This window comes from Barbus barbus (genome assembly GCF_936440315.1).
Source record: "Barbus barbus genome assembly, chromosome: 19".
NCBI lineage: Eukaryota > Metazoa > Chordata > Actinopteri > Cypriniformes > Cyprinidae > Barbus > Barbus barbus.
This window is the reverse complement of record NC_136747.1, coordinates 7,613,417-7,632,292: the sequence shown is the minus strand read 5'-3', so window position 1 is coordinate 7,632,292 and position 18,876 is coordinate 7,613,417. Positions and strand designations below refer to the sequence as shown.

Below are 18,876 nucleotides of genomic sequence, written 5' to 3'. Positions count from 1 at the left end.
ATCAGATCAGTGAACAAATTGATCCAAGACCATTTTGAGTTGGACATAGCTTCAATAAACAGTTCAGGAAACCCACTAGTTGATTTTGAGAATGTGTAGTATTTACGTGTGCATTTTATGCATTTCAGTGTTTTATGGGGAAATAACTTTAGGGTTGCCACCACCTCAGTCCATCTGCTCAACACCCATCTGTTTCTCTTTCTGTTTGTTCCTTATGGCAGTTGAGAGGTCAAAGTCGCAACAGGTGCAGAGCACAGGTACTATCAGACGGACTTCCTCTCTGGGTGCTATCACCGGGCCCTACCTGATAGGGCAGTGGCCACGTGAATCCCACCTGCACAGCCCCTCGTGCATGAAAGACAAGTCCACACAGGTAGGCACTATCACCCTCTATGTTCAAAATCTACCCTCTGGCTTCCAAAGCCTGTGTATTCAGGTGTGTTTGCAAACGTTAGCTTGACACCATTTATAGGTCCATCATTCTTCTTGGTTTTTCCATGTTTGCTGTCACTGAGGAATTTTAATTTTTTTGTGTGAGTTCTGTAAGCTGATACCAACTGATTATTCTCTATAGGTGTCGGCGCTCGCTGTGAAAATAGGAAATTCAAAAGGTCCAGTGATCTAATGATCTACAGACAGATTATTTCAATAGTGACCAACACGATCTACCAAGAGCAGTACCAATTAGCAACTATTGCAGCCACTCCTAGTAGCAAAGTAGTATAAAATACATTTATTTCATACTAAGTATAGTTGAAATCTGTTAAAATATTTACAGACTTATTGCTCGAGGCTTACTGATATGAAAATTATAATTAAACTTTATTTGGAGTACTAGCAGACTTTAAGTATACCAGTTTAGTATGCTAAAAGTATAATTACAGGATATTTTACAGTACACACTGTAAATATGTAAATGTATTTGTAGTATACATAGTATGAAATAAATGAATTTGAAATTAATTTTAGTTTTTATTTTTTACTGTGGACGTCAATCACAAATGGGTTAAGTCATGCTTTTTGTTGTTAAATAATGGTGCAAATACCAGTAAACTGCCTATGGCAAAACTTTGTAAATCACGCTGCATGATTTATTTAAGTACTCTACTCTCATACATTTTGCTTTTAAAGGTGGAACTCCTACATATGCAATAAGATCAGCCACAAAAATAACTTTGTCGACGTCTTTTCAGTGCTAATTTTTTCATGTCTTTAGCAAATCCTATTTTTTTTTAATGCCAAAAGAGGTTTGCACTGGTGCAAGCTGTCCCTTAATATTTTAATGTAATATTCATATTGTATATAAATTAGCCTATTTTTAAATCCTTCATTGGTCTAAAGGTGTGGGAACTTTCAAAGAAGTATAGAGTTGTAAACTGTAGTTACCTTTAACATTTGGCATGAAAACCTATTGTCACTAAATAAACCATTACCCACAGACTGGTAACCGACACTTTCACACCTTACACATTGGGTGTGGTATTTGACCCACAGCTGAATTGCAGAAATCACTCAGGGACTGTAATACATCATCAGCGGCTGTAGTGATCAGCAGTTGTAACCGTAATGGAGTTTGAGTATTCAGTGGTTAATTAATGAACATGAGCCACCTTGCTTTCTACTGTCTTCTAAGGCAGCATCCTAACTGCATCACAAAAAGCACATTTCACATGTGAAGCACACATAAGACTCAGTTGAATCACCACAATGAATATGAATTAAATGTATATTATCCTTATTAAAAAGTTACAAAAGTTATTCAGTTGATCGCAATGAGAGATTTTCTCTTTGTCTTCAAACATTAAGGACAGACAGCGGCAGGTATATTAGGCTGCTGTCACTTTAAGACCTACTTCACGGATCTAATATACTGATACACACGGTTTTGGGCAAAGTTATTTTTAAAAGTAATGCATTACAATAGTGTTGTTCCATAAAAAAGTAACTAATTATGTTACTTAGTTACTTTTAATGGAAAGTAATGTTACATGTTACTTTTGCAGAAATGTAAATTCATATCTGTATAATAGAGGGCATAGCTCAAACCATTCTGGATTGCATGAAGAATAGGACGCAGGAGAAGAAAGTTCAACACTCTTCAGCAATAAAATTTGTATAGTAAAAAGTAATGCTATGCTATACTAGTTGCCTGTTAAAGCACAAGAACGCATGAAGGAGAACTCAGTTTGGTATTTGCGTGTTGTCAGGGGTTTTCAGACAAAAGAAATAAGATACAAAAGTACCGGATTTAGTTCTCTTTCATGTGGTCTTGTACCTAAATGTTTTAAAATTGCTTGATTGTTCAACCTGGCATGACGTAAAAACACATGCAAATGATAACTTTGCCGTGTGATCGATCAGGCCAGTGACGAAGCCATCAACTGTCCCAAGCGTTTATCACGCCAGTCCCAGGCCATCAGACAGTCCATATTGTCCGCATGTTTAAGGTCATTGCAGCTCAAGCGTAATCAGTAAACAAAGCAAGTAGCCTATTCGACTAGTCGATTACTATGGTATGTCCCTCCTGAGAACACGCCGTACCTCACGCCGCACCTGGCCTACGGTCAGGTGCTGATTTGCCCTCAAATGTCAGCAGGTGTATCAGGCGGAACACAATCACCACAATCCCACAGTTCCACCCACCATCTGCCGCTACACTGAAGGTGAGATTCGGCACCTGCGGGAGTGCAGTGTGTCTAAAGGTAATGACTCTGCCGTGCCTCTTATTGTGTGCTTCAGCATACAGCGAGTGTCAAATTAACCGCTCAGAAAGATGAGATGCCGCAGGAATGTCGTTCCCCATGTTTGCCGGCCTCCACTGTTACCCCAGGTTTTGAAAGACACCTACATTGTGCATTTGTTCAGAATGTTCTTGTTCTGTATAGGCCCGTCCACACCGCACTGACAGACAACGACCAACGGCCAACAGTCACAGTCGTTGGCGGTACCTCTCTCTTCATTTGTTGCCACTGCTCTGTGTTTGTTTTTGGCGATTGAACATGTTGAATTGCTGTTTGTTGGGTCTTAAAATGTCGGAGGAGTGACGTGCTGTAATCTGACATCTGTCTTGTTTGATGGTGCAGTGTGAATTAGCCTAATGTATGAAAATCTGTTGGAACTTTATTTGTGCTTTTAAGAATAGTTCACCAGAAATGAACATTTTGTCACCATGTAGTCCGTTTCATGTAGTTCCAAACACATTATCTATGCAAAACCTTCCGTATGCAGGCTTCCATGTTCTGTACAATAAAAGTGGTGATTTAAAACTACTATCAAACTGAAAAAAATACTTTTTTTTTTTTTTTTTTGCCACCTGTGTTTCTCTGAAAAACCTTCAACATTTATGGAACTTTTCCAGTGAACAAAAGGTTCTTTATAGCGGAAACATGCTCCTCACACAAGGAAAAGCTGAAAAGCTCTTTATTGGCATTACTGCAAAAAATAACTAAATAAATGGAATGTGTATATTTAAAGTGTATAGTAAGAGTAAGAGTGTATTACCCTTCTGTCTTCTGGTGAAAAATGAGTATGCAAAACAATATTGTGAATGTTTCTTGTGCAAGAAATCTTGAGTAACATTATAAAAGGACTACAATGCTACAGAAGAGCAGAGCATGGCTCCTTTAACACATGCAGGGCAAAGGTCAGGGTCTGTGGTCCATTTGGACTTGTGGGTCATGAGAGCAGTGGAGGAGTTCCAGCGCGTCACATGACCCGCCGCATCCTGTTTTCACTGCTGCGTGGCAACGGAGGCCACACACACTCTGCTTACTGACACCAAGATACCGTAAAGATAATAAGTATTTTTGTGCTTACTATATTTCCTTGGTGTGAAATTTCATGCAAGGTTACAAGAACTTCTTTATACATACATTGTATGACCAGTCGGTTTAAAAACGTTGGATAATTTTGTTCACTTGCCAGAGCATGGGTGTTACCAGGACAGGCCGTCTCAAGTCTCACCTTTTATTACTCACTGGTGTCAAAGAACTACCAACAACTCTCATTTTAGCTAGTCTTTAAAGTTTGATGCATGCACAAAAGCACTATAGATTAGGGCGACGGCTCTGTTGGGATTCTGATTTTTTTTTTTCACTCCATTATTGAACAGTGTCTTGGGTTTAACCGCTCGTCCTCTTTGTCACAATGATTCGTGCTGCTTTCCTCTGCAGTAACACAGTCAGATCAGGTGAACAGCGGTGACTTTGGGATGCTCTATGCTCAGAATAACCGGAATACTGCATCCCTACACTTTTTCTTAAAGGGATATTTCACCCAAGTTAGAAAACTGTGCCAATTTTTTACTCTACTATCATGTTACTCCAATATGTATGGCTTTATTTCTATTGCAAACACACAAGGAGAGATTTTGTTGCATATTCACACTGTTGTTTTGCATACAGTTAAAACATACTGTATAGTGACCAGGAACTGTCAAACTTCAGAAAGGATGAAAAAGTACCTTAAAATTAGTCACTATGGCAAACTTTATTTTTATATATCTCATTGATTTCTTCAGTTCGCCTTCCTCCACGATGGAAGAAAAAAACAAAACTTTCAGCTTTAAATTTTGTATTTGTGTTTCAGACAATTATTATTAAACCGTTTTTATGGTAAACTTAAAAAAAAAAAAAAAAAGTATCAAAGCAAACAAAAAGTAAAATTTAAATATTATTTAAAATATTACCAAAAAAAAAAAACCTATTTTAGTTTATCAGTGATACTAAAATACAGGTTTCATGTGACGCATAAAGATGCATCATTTTAATTTCAGCTTTAAAATATTGTTTCCTTTTGTTTTAAAGTTATTCTTGTTAACTAAAACCATTAAAAACATTTTTTTTAATGACTTGACATTTTTTAGCTAAATTTCTCATTTTCGTTCAGTTTAAGTTGAAGTACTAAAATAACTAAAACTAAATTAAATAAACTTAAACTTAATAAAAGTAATAGCAAAATTTATTTACAAAAAAACTAAATATACTTTAAAAAAAAATCACAACAGAAAACAGAACAGAAAAAATAAAACTAAAATCTAATTCAAAATATTAAAAAAACCCTAAGAAAAATGATAAAATCACAACATAAAAACTTCAGTATATCAGTGATAGTAAAATAACACTGGTTTCCTACATGGCACATGAAGACACATCATGCAGATTTGACATCAATTATTCCAAAAGCCACTGGTTCCATTTTCATATCTGATGTCACTCCAAGCATTTGAATATGCAGAAGTGTGAATGGCATTTAATGAAGGAAAGATTTTCAGTAAATAAGGTTATTTATAGTTAACATTTTGTGACAAATGTAAATAAGACTGTTGTGTATTTCTCAGGAAAACTGGGTTTTGAACAACATAAATAGTGTAAGAATTGTCATTTATCAGTCCTTTAAAGAAAAAGAGAGGTTTTCAAAGGCTCTATCTGTTCGTTTTGGCCTTTTAGTGTCGATCTGTTTCCAAAGGCCAGGCTTTGAAGTGTGACGTCTGTTTGGCTGATGAACGTGGGGGTTTCTCAGGCCTGATTCCGCCTCTGGCCACAGCAGTAGTCCCACAGAGGCAAGATATGCTTAAGAGTCATTTTCATCTTTCTCTAGAAAATATATTTCCTCTGTTTTTCACAATACACACTTTGACCACATCTATTGGTCCACTGGGAGCCCTTAAAAAGAAAACTCCAAAATGATCACAAACAAAGTCTTGCTGTTTAACAGAGCTATTGAGACTCCTCATACTTCTTTTTTTTTTATTCTTAATATTTGTATTATTTCTATTTTATGTCAATATTCTATTTTAAATATTATTGTTTATAATATTATATTAAATTTTGTCTGACAAAATGGCATTCATTTGCTTCCGAAGAAGCATTTCTTATTGATTATTAATTCCTTGTTTGCTACTTTGGAAGTCACAGTTACATTATCTACATGTAAAACTACTTCGACACGTTGAGCTATTTATTTCTCTTTTTCAACATTGGCAAAGTAGCTATTTACTGCTAGAGAATTATGAACCAAGGGTGCGCATTAAATATGTATTTGATGCTTTATATGCATTTATTATTCTTATGATGCTGCAAAGAATGATGGGAAATGTAGTTTGAACACTCAAGCCTGTTAGCTCTTAAACCAAGCTTTATAGCTACTCTTCATGAACCGTACACAAAATGTGCTCAAACTCAATTGTACAGTCAACATTTATGATAAAATAGGAAAATATAGTTGACATCAGCTTATTTTTAGTATAGACCTCTTTTGAATAATAAGCTGCTAATCACATTGGTTTGTGTACAGTGCCTCCCTCGTGTGCTGTTATACAGTACATGTGCTTATACATTATGCACTGTGTGTGCTGCATGTTGGACTGACTAAACCTATCACATCCCTGGGTGCAAACATCACATCCACGTGTGCCTGCAGACTTTACTATAGTAACTGAGAGTGTTGTTTTTGAAGGAATGTAGATGACCGTTTATTAAGGAACCGTTTATTGCAGGAACAATGCGGCCTTTGTGATCTTGGTGTGAAATAGTGGGTCAGGAGGAGGATGCATGGGAATGTGATTTTATCAGTGTGTGTCAGTGTTTACTTAGCTACACTTAGGGGACAAAACTTTCCCGTGGAACCGCCAAAGGTAAAAATGATTTAGAAAGAAAAGTAAATAGGGTGCAGTGCACTAATATTCAAAACTTTGGAGTTCAAGATATTTTTTTATTAATATTTTTACTCCGCAAGGATATTTGAAATTGAAGTGACAGTAAGGGCATTTATAATGTTACAAAATATTTCTAATTCAGATATATTTCTATTCATCAAAGAATAAAGAAAACAATACAGAAAAGCAGCTGTTCTCAACATTGATAATAATATTGAATGTTTCTTAAGCAGCAAATCAGTATATTAGAATGTTTTCTGAAGATCATGTGACACTGAAGACTGGAGTAATGATGCTGAAAATACAGCTTTGCATCACAGGAATAAATTACATTTTAAAATATATTCAAATAGAAAATGCTTATTTTAAATTGTAATAATATTTCACAATATTTCTCTTTTTACTGTATTTTTACTAAAATAAATGAAGCCTTGATGGGCATAATAAGAAATGTAAAGGGGTCATATGATGCGATTTAATGTTTTCCTTTGTATTTGGAGGGTTACAATCTGTTTGTGCATACATAAGATCTGTAAAGTTGCAAAGATTAAAGTCTCAAACCCAAAGAGATATTCTTTATAAAAGTTGAGACTCTGCCACGCCCCCTAATATGGCTCATTCAAACACGCCCCCTAATATGGCTCATTCAAACACGCCCCCACATGTCTAAGTCATGGTGTGGGAAGATTTGCATAACACCGCTCAAACGTATCAAACTATTATTCTCGCTGTAGTATTGTTGTTGCCGCCGCCATGTCGCGGCTGTGTTTCGTTGTGAAAGCGAAAGTACTTTGTTTGGGCCTCCAAATGTGTACACAACTAGAAATCAGTGGTTAAGTTGTATTTACAACACTGTTCCAGAACAGTTCAATCCAAATATTAGAGTGTGTGCAGCGCATTTTACGGAGGACTGTTTCCTGATCCTGGGAGAGAGTAGCCTACAATGTGAACACTATAAATGGCTGTGATGTAAACACTATAAAGTGGGGCAATTCCAACATTGCAAGGACAGTCTGGTGCTTCTGACTCACAGCCTGTAAGTATGTTTTCTTATTTAAAGAATTTGCCACTGACGATTCAAACGCGAGTTTTGAACAGTGTAGAGTAGTGCTTGTTTGGGGTTTCTCCACGTGGACCCATTTCCCAAATGAGTCGTGGTTTCTCCACGACTCATGCGTAAAAAGACCTTATGAGTCATTATAATCAGTAATTATGTTCTCACTGAATGCAACAAATGCCTCGTTTATAGTGGGTTTTATTGTTTTTCTCACCGCGCCGCGACACGGCATTACAACATGTATTTACAAGATGTTAATAGTTTTTTTTTTAATTATAAAAATATAAAGTTAGTCCATATTTATTAGAATTAGCTTTATGTAAAGAAAATATAAACTCCTCAACATAATCAAAAGACATGTACTTTGTGTTTCAGACTCCTGGATGTTGGAGTGACGAGAGAGAAGAGAAAGGGAACACACACCAGCGCTCGGCGTCCTGGGGCAGCTCTGACCATCTTAAAGAGGTATATATACAAACACAAACACACACATGCACTTACGCCCACAGCAGAAAACACACTCCCTCTTAACAGTGAAACACTATATGAAGTGTGTCTTGCGCACGCAGCTGTGTAGTTTTCCCCCTTGGGTTTGGAGAACAAGAGAGTGCAATCACACTAACAGCTATTAACAGAGCTCTTGCTGTCCTGAAAGTGATGAGCGCTGCACTTCTGCATTTGCGATGATCTCATCTTGTGTGGCTCGCAATGTACACGGGTGGGGGAAATAAAACCCATGTTACCCAGCTCTGCACGAGGCTGCCAGTCTCAGCGACCCATCCATCTCCCCTGCACTTGCTGCTATATATAACTTCCTGTGTGGCTTCAGACTTCCTGCGCTGCGCGGTGTGTGTTATTGCTAGCGCTAGCCACAGCAGAGTCAGCCTTATCACGGGCGCTCAGCCCCACCCTGACGATTCAGGGAACCACGAGATAAGACTATCTCCCCCTTTAACAATCGACTTCCCCTCTCTGCAACAAGCGTTTTCCTCCTCCGCCCAGTTTATGGCTTTCCCATCGCATCCAGGCTTCTGGAACAATAGAGGCGTGTGGCTTTCAGAGCGAGTAATATGTGCAAAGTCATGCCGTGTGTGTCCTTTCGCACTGAAGTCACGTTTTTATCAGCTATGTGTTGATGGAAGGGCCTGATCGGTAATGTGCGCAAGCCTGTCTGGTTTACAAAGGCCTCGTCGTCTCTTGCACTTGTTCGGTTTAACACGAGCGGGGTGCAGGTGCAGAGTAATCTGTTTCCTGTGCAAACCCTCAAACAAATTGTAGCTGCTCGGAGGTTATTTCTACCAGTTTTCACCGGGAAAAAGAGCCAGTGACGCTGGAGAAATGTGCTTAAGTATTAATTGAGCTGCTTTATTTGCAATGCATTTTCTATAGGCTTTGACATCTTTTTCAACCCTATGCCAAAAGTTGAGACCTGTCAAATATAAACCTTAACATTTTATGACTAATAAATATATATTAATGTGATTAATCGCGATTAATTATTTGACAGCACATATATATAAGAGTACGTACTTCCTGTCATGCTGTAGAATGTGTCTGAATCATTTAATTTTTTTGTTGTCACAATCTTAAACATTTCTTGATTTCATTACATTTCTTGTAATCAAGGGGAAATAATGCAGTAACAGGGTTTCACAAAATTTAAATATTACTTTTTGGTAGTAAAAACTATATATTATACTTACTGTATTTTGTACAATAATATTTTACATTAATTAAAATGCAACAGGATTGTATTCATATTAGAGAGTTCATAACAGAGGCTTCTTAGGAGCTCATCACAGCTAGCTCATTCTGCAAGGCCTGAATCATGGCACTGTTTCCAGTTTGGGAGATTTTCCAAGAAAAAGGTCCCTGCATATGGGAAGTTCATGTCCTTAGTATTCACATTTTTATCCAGGTTCACGTCAAGTGCTTCCACTTAGTGGCTTATAAGCCCTTACACCTCTTAAGTGGATTTAGGTTGTGTATATTGACATACTTAGCAGGGCTTTACAAGAGAGCACATTCAGGATTTCCTCTTGTTAGTGCTGAGCATATACTGTGTAATTTCAGTTTCAAATACAGCATTTGTTTCAGTATTTTTGCTGCCTGGTTGAAGGAAATGAAGAGCAAGTCATTTGCATGTCTTCACAGTTTCTCGACTGGCTTCTGTAATGTAAACTGAGGTGGAGGGAACGGCTGAGGTAGTTCAGTGCTCTGTAACATCATCAAGACAAACATCCATGTGAGGAAAGAGAGTCAGATAATTGTATTTTCAGTTGGAACGGACAAGTCTAGACTCGTTCCATTGTCTTGGTACTTACAGACAGGAAACATTGTAATATACTGCAGATTAATCTCAAAAGTAAAATCTCAAGAGAAGGCAGAGCAGGTCACCATGAGGAATGAGGATTAAATATAATTTAGCAATTTTTGTTGTAGATTCAGTATCATTTATTTCTTGTCATTCTTTCTTCTATGGGTAACTAATCTTAATACATCAGGGAATACATGTGCTTTGATCAGTGCTGTATTAGTGAAAGACTTGACAGTGAGCCTCCTCTCATGGCTGCCTGTGTTGCACTGACCCCTTCAGGCCATGCGGAGTTAAGGCAAGCACTCAGGTCAATTCAAGATGGTATTTTTTGGTATGTGTCTTTTATATTGTTTTATTCTGTCTGCGCCATATAGTCTTATAGGCAGAACTCTGACATTTAGCAAAACTGCACCTTTTATTTTTATTACTATTAAAACTGTTTTGTTTTATTATTATTATATCATTATTATTCTGTTTATATCATTTTTACTTATTTTGTTTGTTTGTTTTTTAAGTTAATTTTTATCTTTTTCATTTATTTATATATATATATATATATATATATATATATATATATATATATATATATATATATATATATATATATATATATATATATATATATATATATATGTATGTGTATATGTGATTATATTGACTACTATGGAAGACCAAAGGGGGCTATGGGCAACAGTTTGACATTTAGCAAAACTGTGCCTTTTATTTGTATTATTATTATTTTATTTAGTTTAATTATTTCGTTTTTTACCTGTTTTTTTTTTTAATTATTTGTTTTCAGTCATTTCATTTTATACATACATTTTTCTTTTCTTTTTTTCTATATGTTGTTTTTTATTTTGGCCATGTCATATAGATTTGGGATAGACAGGACTCTGACATTTAACACAGCTGCACCTCAAGTGACCTGAGTCCCGGCTCGAGGTCTTTAGCCAATTCTGTACCCCTCTCTCTCTGTCTATTCTATACACGCATATATGTATTTATTTTATTATATCGTGTGCATCTGTATCCGTCACTTTAGAATAAATGTTTCTCTGTCTTTGACTTTCAGATTGCTAAGCTCAGGCTCCAGCTGCAGCGCAGTAAGCAGAGCGGAGGCCGGCAGTGTAAGGACAGTAAAGAGTGTCTTTCCCCCCTCCACTGCTGTAGCAGCAGCACCTCCATTACTGCCACTACCATCAGCACAGCCAGCCAAGCTCCGGTCCGCACACATTACATCAGTGCATGCACTAAATACATCCAGCAAATTCTGTGCGGTTAGTTAAATGTGAATTTGTGTCTTCTTCATGTACAGTCATCCATGTCGAAGTCAGCACAGATGCCACTGTCCAACATCACAGTGCCAAAGCCCTCCATCTCCAGGGTTCCCAGCAGCATGGAGGGCATCAACCATGAGCTGGAAAAAGTCTTCATCAAAGACAACGGCGAGAAAGAGGAGCTCAAGGTGCAGACACACTCCTAAAGACATGATCACATTAAGTACAAATGTTTAGCATGAAAAAAATGCATATCATTGAGTACAGTGGCAGTTTTGGTGAAAAAAAGATAGATGTTTTATATTACTATACTGTACTTTGTAAAAAAAAATGTTTGCCTAAAAACTAATCTAAGATTTTTTTGTTGTTGTTTTTGAATGTTGTTGTCTCTTCAATGCTTTATTTAATTAAATGCAGTAAAAACTGTGATAGTGAAATATTATTACAAGTTAAAATAATGGTTTTCTATTTTAATATATTTTAAAATGTAATTTATTTCTGTGATCAAAGCATCATTCACGTGATCCTTCAGAAATCATTCAATATGATGATTTGCTGCTCAAGAAATGTTTTTATTATCAATTATGAAAACGGTTATGCTGCTTAATATTTTTGTGGAAACTGATACATTTTTTTCTGGATTCTTTGATGAATGTTAAAATGAACAGCATTTATTTAAAATAGAAACCTTTTCTAACATCATAAGAGTCTTTACTGTTACTTTTGGTTAGTTTAATGCACTCATGCTGAATAAAAGTATTACTTTCTTTCAAAAAACCAAATACTTTCTGACCCAAACTTTTGAACGGTAGTCTAACTATTGTAAAATGTGTCCAAACTTGTGATTTTGTGCAGTATTTTATCCTCCTGTTGTATGTAAAGCATGATTGTTGAGTCTCTCTCTGACGGTCTCTCAGGCGCTGGAGGTTCCTGACGGGCGACGGGCTCCGTTTCCTCCTCAGCAGCGCAGCAGTAGCAGTCGCGGTATAGACACTCAGACGCCATCGGTGCCTGGGCGCTCCAGTAGCTGCTCGAGCCTGTCTCCCTGCCACTCGCCCGCATGCCCACCCCGCTCACATGATGGCAGCCCTTACTCCACCGACGAGATGCTGGACGACAGAGACAAAGGTCAGACCCGCCCACCGGAGGCCAAGACAGATTGCAGTATTATATCATGAGAAGTGTCTGATCCAGAGAGTTATTGGATGTTTGTAATTCTGTCCTGCAGACAGCGGCAGCAGTTCTCCTTTGCCTAAATTCACCTCGTCCCCAAAACCCAACAACAGCTACATGTTCAAACGGGAGCCTCCAGAGGGCTGCGAGAAGATCAAAGTGTTTGAGGAAATGACGTGAGTGGAATTTGATTTCTGTAGTGAGCCTAAAATAGCACACTACCATTCTGCTACTATTAGTATGCAGTGTGTGTAATGTGCACAGCATGCAAATGTTGTGTATGCATTCAATACTCTGATGACCTACTTCTTCGAGAGTGATGTATAAATCAGCATATCAATCATCATGTCATGAGTTGTCAAAACATTTTTACGTGGAATTGGTTTTAAAATGTGAAAAATGAATGCATATTTGTTTCTGGTATATGAATAATAGAACATGCTGATGTAAACCAGGTAGGTTGCAGTTTTGGAAAATGGTTCACGTTTTATGTTTGTTTTGTTGCCTTATGTTAAACTGTTTTAAATTACCTTTTTCTCCACATCAATCTACACTCCATACACTATAATGGTAAAGCAAAAAACAGGTTTTTAACATCTTTGCAAATTTATTAAAACTAAAAAACTTAAATGATTCCTTTGCATAAGTATTCATACCTTTATCTGGGACAGTTGAAATTTAGCTCAGGAGCATGCATATTGCTTGTAGATGTCACTACACTTCGAGTGAAGTTAGCCTGTGGTAAATTCAATTGAATGGGTATGATTTGGAAAGGTGCACACGTTTTAATGAAAGGTCTTACAGCTGATAATGCATATCGGAACAAAAACCAAGCCCTGAGATCAAAAGAACTGCCTGTAGAGCTCAGAAACCGGTTTGTGTCAAGCCATACATCTGGGGAAATGTTCAGAGAAAATTCTGCTTCACTGAAGGGTCACAGAAGCATGTAGTCCCTGTTACCCTTAATGGAAGAAGTTTAAAACAACTAGGACTCTTCCTAGGGTAACACTTTATTTTAAGGTGTCCATAATACAGAGTAATTACCTAGTTAAGTACTTAGTAGTAGCCGTTGTACTTACATGAAACAAAATGTAGTTACCATGTAACTAAGTTATGGAACAGCCTGTACTTACAGTCTGTAATTATGTAGATGTAATAGGCAGCTACTGTTACACATGTAACAGACCGAGTCTGTTACACAGCTACTTATGTAACCAAAAGATTGTTACATGTGTATTGCAGACTTTATACAACGTAATTATAAATGCAAGTATACAGACTATGTATACAGCTACTTAAAATAAAGTGTATCAAGATTGTACTTAAGTGTACTTGTAGCTGTGTAACAGACTCGACCTGTTACATATGTGTAACAGTAGCTGCCTATTACATCTACATAATTACAGACTGTAAGTACAGGCTGTTCCATAACTTAGTTACATGGTAAGTACATTTTATTTCGTGTAAGTACAACAGCTACTACTAAGTACTTAATTAGGTAATTACTCTGTATTATGACACCTTAAAATAAAGTGTTACCCTTCCTAGAGCTGGACATCTGTTCAATCTGAGCAACTGATAGAGAAGGGCTTTGGTTAGTGTGGTGACCAAGAACCTGATGGTCACTCTAGTTGAGCTCCATGATCATATGTGGAGATAGGAGAAACCTACAGAAGGACGAACATCACTGCAACACTCCATCGATCTGGGCTTTATGGTAGTGTGGCAAGACTCAATCCTCTCTTCAGGTAAGACACATGAAACACACTTGGAATTTGCAAAAAAGCACCTGAAGGACCCTCAGACTGTGAGAAATAATATTATCTGGTCTGATGAACCTCAATTCTAAGCATCATGTTTGAAGGAAACCAGCTCTGCTCATCACCTGCAGAGTACCATCCCAAAAGTAAAGTGTGCTGGTAGCAGCCTCATGCTAGGGACTGAGGGACTAGTCAGAGTAGAAGAAAAGCTCAATGCACCAAAATATTGAAATAGTCTTAATGAAAACCCAGTCCAGAGCATTCTGAACCTCAGACTGGGCAGAAGGTTTACCTTCCAACAGGATAATGACCTAAACACACAGCAAGAGTGGTTCTGTGAATGTCCTTGTGTGGCCCAGCCAGATCCTGAGATTGAACCCAATAAAATATTTCTGGAGAAACCAGAAAATGTACGTCTGCCTCCAACCAACCTGACAGAGCTCGTGAGGTGAAGAATGGCAGATAATTGCCAAAAGCTGATGAGCAAAGCTTGTCACATCAAACAAAAGACTTGAGACTGTAAAGGTGCTTCAGCTAAATATTTAGTTAATACTTAATACTGAATACTTATGCAATGTACTTATTTCAGTTTTTTATATTAAATAAATTTACAAAGTCCTGACAGTTCTGTTTTTGCTTTGTTAATATGGTGTATGTAGTGTAGATTGATGTGGAAAAAAGTCATTTAAAGCAGTTTATCATAAGGCGGCAACATAACAAAACCTGAATATAAAAGGGGTATGAATACTTTCGCAAGGCACTGTATATAATTACCTTTTCGTTATATTAAATCACAATTATATTAGCCCTCTATTGCATGTCTAACACTTGACTGAAAATATATATATATATATATATATATTTTTAGAATGATGTGAAATTTTGACTTTTGTGGTACTTGGTCTTTAAAAAAGGCACATTTTTACAATTCGTGGTCAGAAATGATCGCCATCAGAAATGAATAGGAAATAAAAAAACATTTTAAAGTATTTTTTGGGAACAATTTTTACAAGTCAGCCAAGATACAGAAAGAAAAGGGCCACCAAAGAGATAAATATATCAAATGACATATTTCATTCAGCAGAATTCACAGCAGCAATGTTCAATAAATCACAAATATCCAAATTTGGCCAGCATAAAACCACTTATATTGGATCATCAGATCGAGAATATTGTGAGAACTCAACAATGGCTTAATAGGGCAAATGATAGTTCCTATGACTGGTCATCTTAATATTAGTATTCCACTTAGAACATTCTCCTAAATCACTTTCCTGTCTTTCTCAGGTCTAGACAGTCAGCCACCGTCCACCTTTTCTCTTGCCCTGACAAAAACAAGGTCAACTTCATCTCCACCGGTTCTGCGTTCTGCCCCGTCAAGCTCCCGGGATCCCAGCTCCAGCACTCAGGCTCCCAGCAGGAGGACGAGGAGAAAGAGGAGAGCCAGGCCGGCCCCAGCGGCTCACACCACCACCACATGCCCACTCAGGTCTCCACCAGCACGAGCACAGACGACCCTCCCGAATCTCCCTCCCAACAGCATGCGGCGCCCTCAGAATCCGCCTCCCAGCCTCAGAACTTTGAAGTCAGCTAAATGCGGCAGAGCTGGTCTCGGTTGCACCGTTCCGCACCCATGTAGAGGACCGTTTGTTCCCCACCCCAAACTTCCTCCTCGCTCTCTGATGGACCCCACCTTTGTGCTGAATCTTTACTATCTGCATGGCATAGCAACTGCGGCCCGAACGAGAATCACAAATACAGAGGCAGCCGAAGGGTTGGAGTACGGCGTCTGGACGGGAACGGATGCGTTTTTGGGAAAAGGACCTTAGAATATGCAAATCCAAAATTCAAATGGCTTCACTGTTATCTCGATAAATGAGTGAGAGTCTCATACGGAAATCTTATTTATTAAATTTGCCTATTGATAAGTTCAGTCACATTCCAGATATTCCCATTTTGTTTTGTTTTTTTGTGTCGGATGTGGTACTTTTCCATCTGGTTTGATTCCGCGTTGATCCCGAGCAAATGCAGCTTTGCTTTTGTCGTGTGCTTAAAATTTAAGCAAAGTGGCTTTTGTATGAGCACTATAATCAGCGCAAAGCCACCGATTTATGAGGAGAAAGACGACTGACGCTTTCAGGAGGGTCTTACTAGTGTCAGTATGTTTAACATTAAATTATGTGTCGTGTTCTCTTTCAACATCCACAGTATGAATAAGCTCTCTCTCTCTCTCTCTCTATCAATATATCTATATGAGAAGTATATATATATATAAAGAAAAAGCTTGGTTGAATTTAAAACCGTGTATTGCTGTGTTATGTGCATTATGGGAAATGAGCTGTACTCCACGGGTTGACAACTGTCGGGTTTCCTACTTTCTGACGATGTTACAAAACGAGAAATGTACTAAAGGTTTTGTTTTCACACTTTGTTGCACAGTGTCCGCCTGCGGCCCACCTCGCTTCAGGTGCATCACACGCGGTTTAAACTCAGGTAAAACTCTGTCTCATCCTTCTCTGCGTTCCATCACATTCCATGTCGGGAGGTGCTGTCTGGATGACGGGTTTGATTGGGTCGGACACGCTGTGTTGAAAACATTACATCGTACAACCCTCATGGCTCATGCAGTACTGTTTAAATGGCATGTTGGAACTGATTTTGATAATAAAATTGTAACTTTTTTTTTTTTTTTTTAGAAATACCATAATAAGCCTTTTATATGAATAATGAAATTTAAGTTTAAGGAATAAAATCATAACATTATGAGAATACAAAGACAGATAATTTCTTTGGTAAATCCCATTCTGGAGTATGATTCCTATTACTTCACCTACTTTTCAACTTCATTTCTTAATTTTTTTTTTTTATTATTGTAACACTGCAACTTTACTCTCATAATGTCTTGTAACTTTTACAACTTTATTCTCAAAATATTCAATTTTTTTCAGCTTTAACATGCTATTAGGACTTGCTGCTGGTGATTAGTCTAAAATAATGGGGTGAATTTCACAAAAATGTGTGACTAAAATAAAGAAAAGAATCAGGCTATTTTTAGGACCATTAAAATCACTTTTTTGCTTTTTTGGCATTGTGACCACAAATTAATTAAAATCATCAAAAATTATTATAACAAATGCACTATATAAACAATGTATTGAAAAAAATCATAATGCATATATGGAAATAATATTTTCCACATTATGGTCATGGAAATCTGAGGATTAATTAAATTGTCAAAAATGTCACAATGCAAAATATCTTAATGGGCCCTAAAACAAATGTTCATTTCATTTATGCATTTTCTTTCTTTTTTATTTGTGGAGAAATATGAATTTGAGAGCTTTCAAGAGCTTCACCTAAAAGCTCGGTTAAAACCCCAACAGTCATAAAACACCAAGCCTCAAATATTTAAATCAATCTATGACCAAAGGTTTTGTCATCTGCAGTTCAACAAAAAACAAATCTATTCACATTATCATACATGTTTATACGCATGTTGGCTGTTGTGACAAAAGCATGCATTTATGATTTTCACTAATTATGAATAATCAATGTTTTGTCCATGAACTAATGACAGGTAAGCATGATTTGTCAGTGAAGGCTTTTCTGGTCTCAAAGCAGAATTTTTATTTTGTCAAACAATAACATATTGTGCTTTTGCAATCAATAGAAAGATAATAATTTACCCATCTTACAAGATCAACCATTGGCAACCAACATAATATTACACGATCAATAAGAAAGGCTTTAAAAGTAACAATACAACATTTTATGCTGCACCTTATGTCAAAAGAATATGATGAAACTCGAAGGGTTTGGAATAATCATGTTCTTTTGTTTTAAATGCTTGAATATCTTGCATAATTTTGTCTCCATTCCATGTGTGATTCTGGAGCCTGTTGATAAAGCCATCCACTGCTATCAAATCCAGCACTGCAGTTTAAGAGCACATTGCTGGCCATCATGGGAGATTGTCAGGATGACCTGTTGTCTGTTCACACACAATGGCAATAAAACATTTTGTTGTTGTGACTGTACAAACCAGATATGTGTGTGAATGGAGGACGTCGTTTGATTTGAAGGGGGAAATATTGACTGAGGACGAAAGAACAAAACTGTTTTGGAAGCCGCATAGTGATTACTCTTTGCCTATAGCCAATTCTCACATCAAGAAAATGGTTTTTAAAGCTTAGTAGCTTGAATTGTTTTTTCTGCGGCACAGGCTGCTGAGCTTGCACAAGGTTATAGGCCCACTGTCCGTGTCTGGTGACAGTATCAAAAGCCACACTTTCTGCAACTTTTAGCCTCGAGCGGCTAATTGTTTCTTTATTTCAATAATAGGAATATTGTGTCTTATTTAAATAAAATAATCATTAGAAATAAAAGTCTCCAGTCTCCATCTTTCCTAAGATAGTCAGTTACAGCATGCTTCCTAAAAACTATTTGTAGTACAAAAATCTTTTTGAAGAAAATTTGTTTTTGGGACTTTTTGAAATGCCAAAAGATGCCTAAAAGGGTGTAATGCACCAAAGTAATGAACATTTTCAATAATTTCAGTGATTGGCAATAGAATGCAACAGTCAATAGGGAAATTTAATCCATTGAATTCTATCATTAGCTTATAAGCCTATAAAGAC

At 37.2% G+C, this 18,876-nt stretch overlaps 1 protein-coding gene across 1 annotated transcript in view; it reads left to right on the top strand.

Moving 5' to 3' along the window:
* Window positions 1-18,616, top strand: part of LOC306885703 (glucocorticoid-induced transcript 1 protein-like) — a 44,859-nt gene extending 26,243 nt beyond the window's left edge. Inside the window, exons 2-8 of the mRNA XM_079442418.1 lie at window positions 222-373; window positions 8,088-8,177; window positions 11,102-11,251; window positions 11,345-11,494; window positions 12,224-12,434; window positions 12,535-12,655; window positions 15,527-18,616. Coding sequence (XP_079298544.1) covers window positions 222-373; window positions 8,088-8,177; window positions 11,102-11,251; window positions 11,345-11,494; window positions 12,224-12,434; window positions 12,535-12,655; window positions 15,527-15,833 — 1,181 coding nt within the window. The 3' untranslated portion in view covers window positions 15,834-18,616. The remainder of the gene's footprint in view (window positions 1-221; window positions 374-8,087; window positions 8,178-11,101; window positions 11,252-11,344; window positions 11,495-12,223; window positions 12,435-12,534; window positions 12,656-15,526) is intronic.
* Window positions 18,617-18,876: the final 260 nt, after the last annotated feature.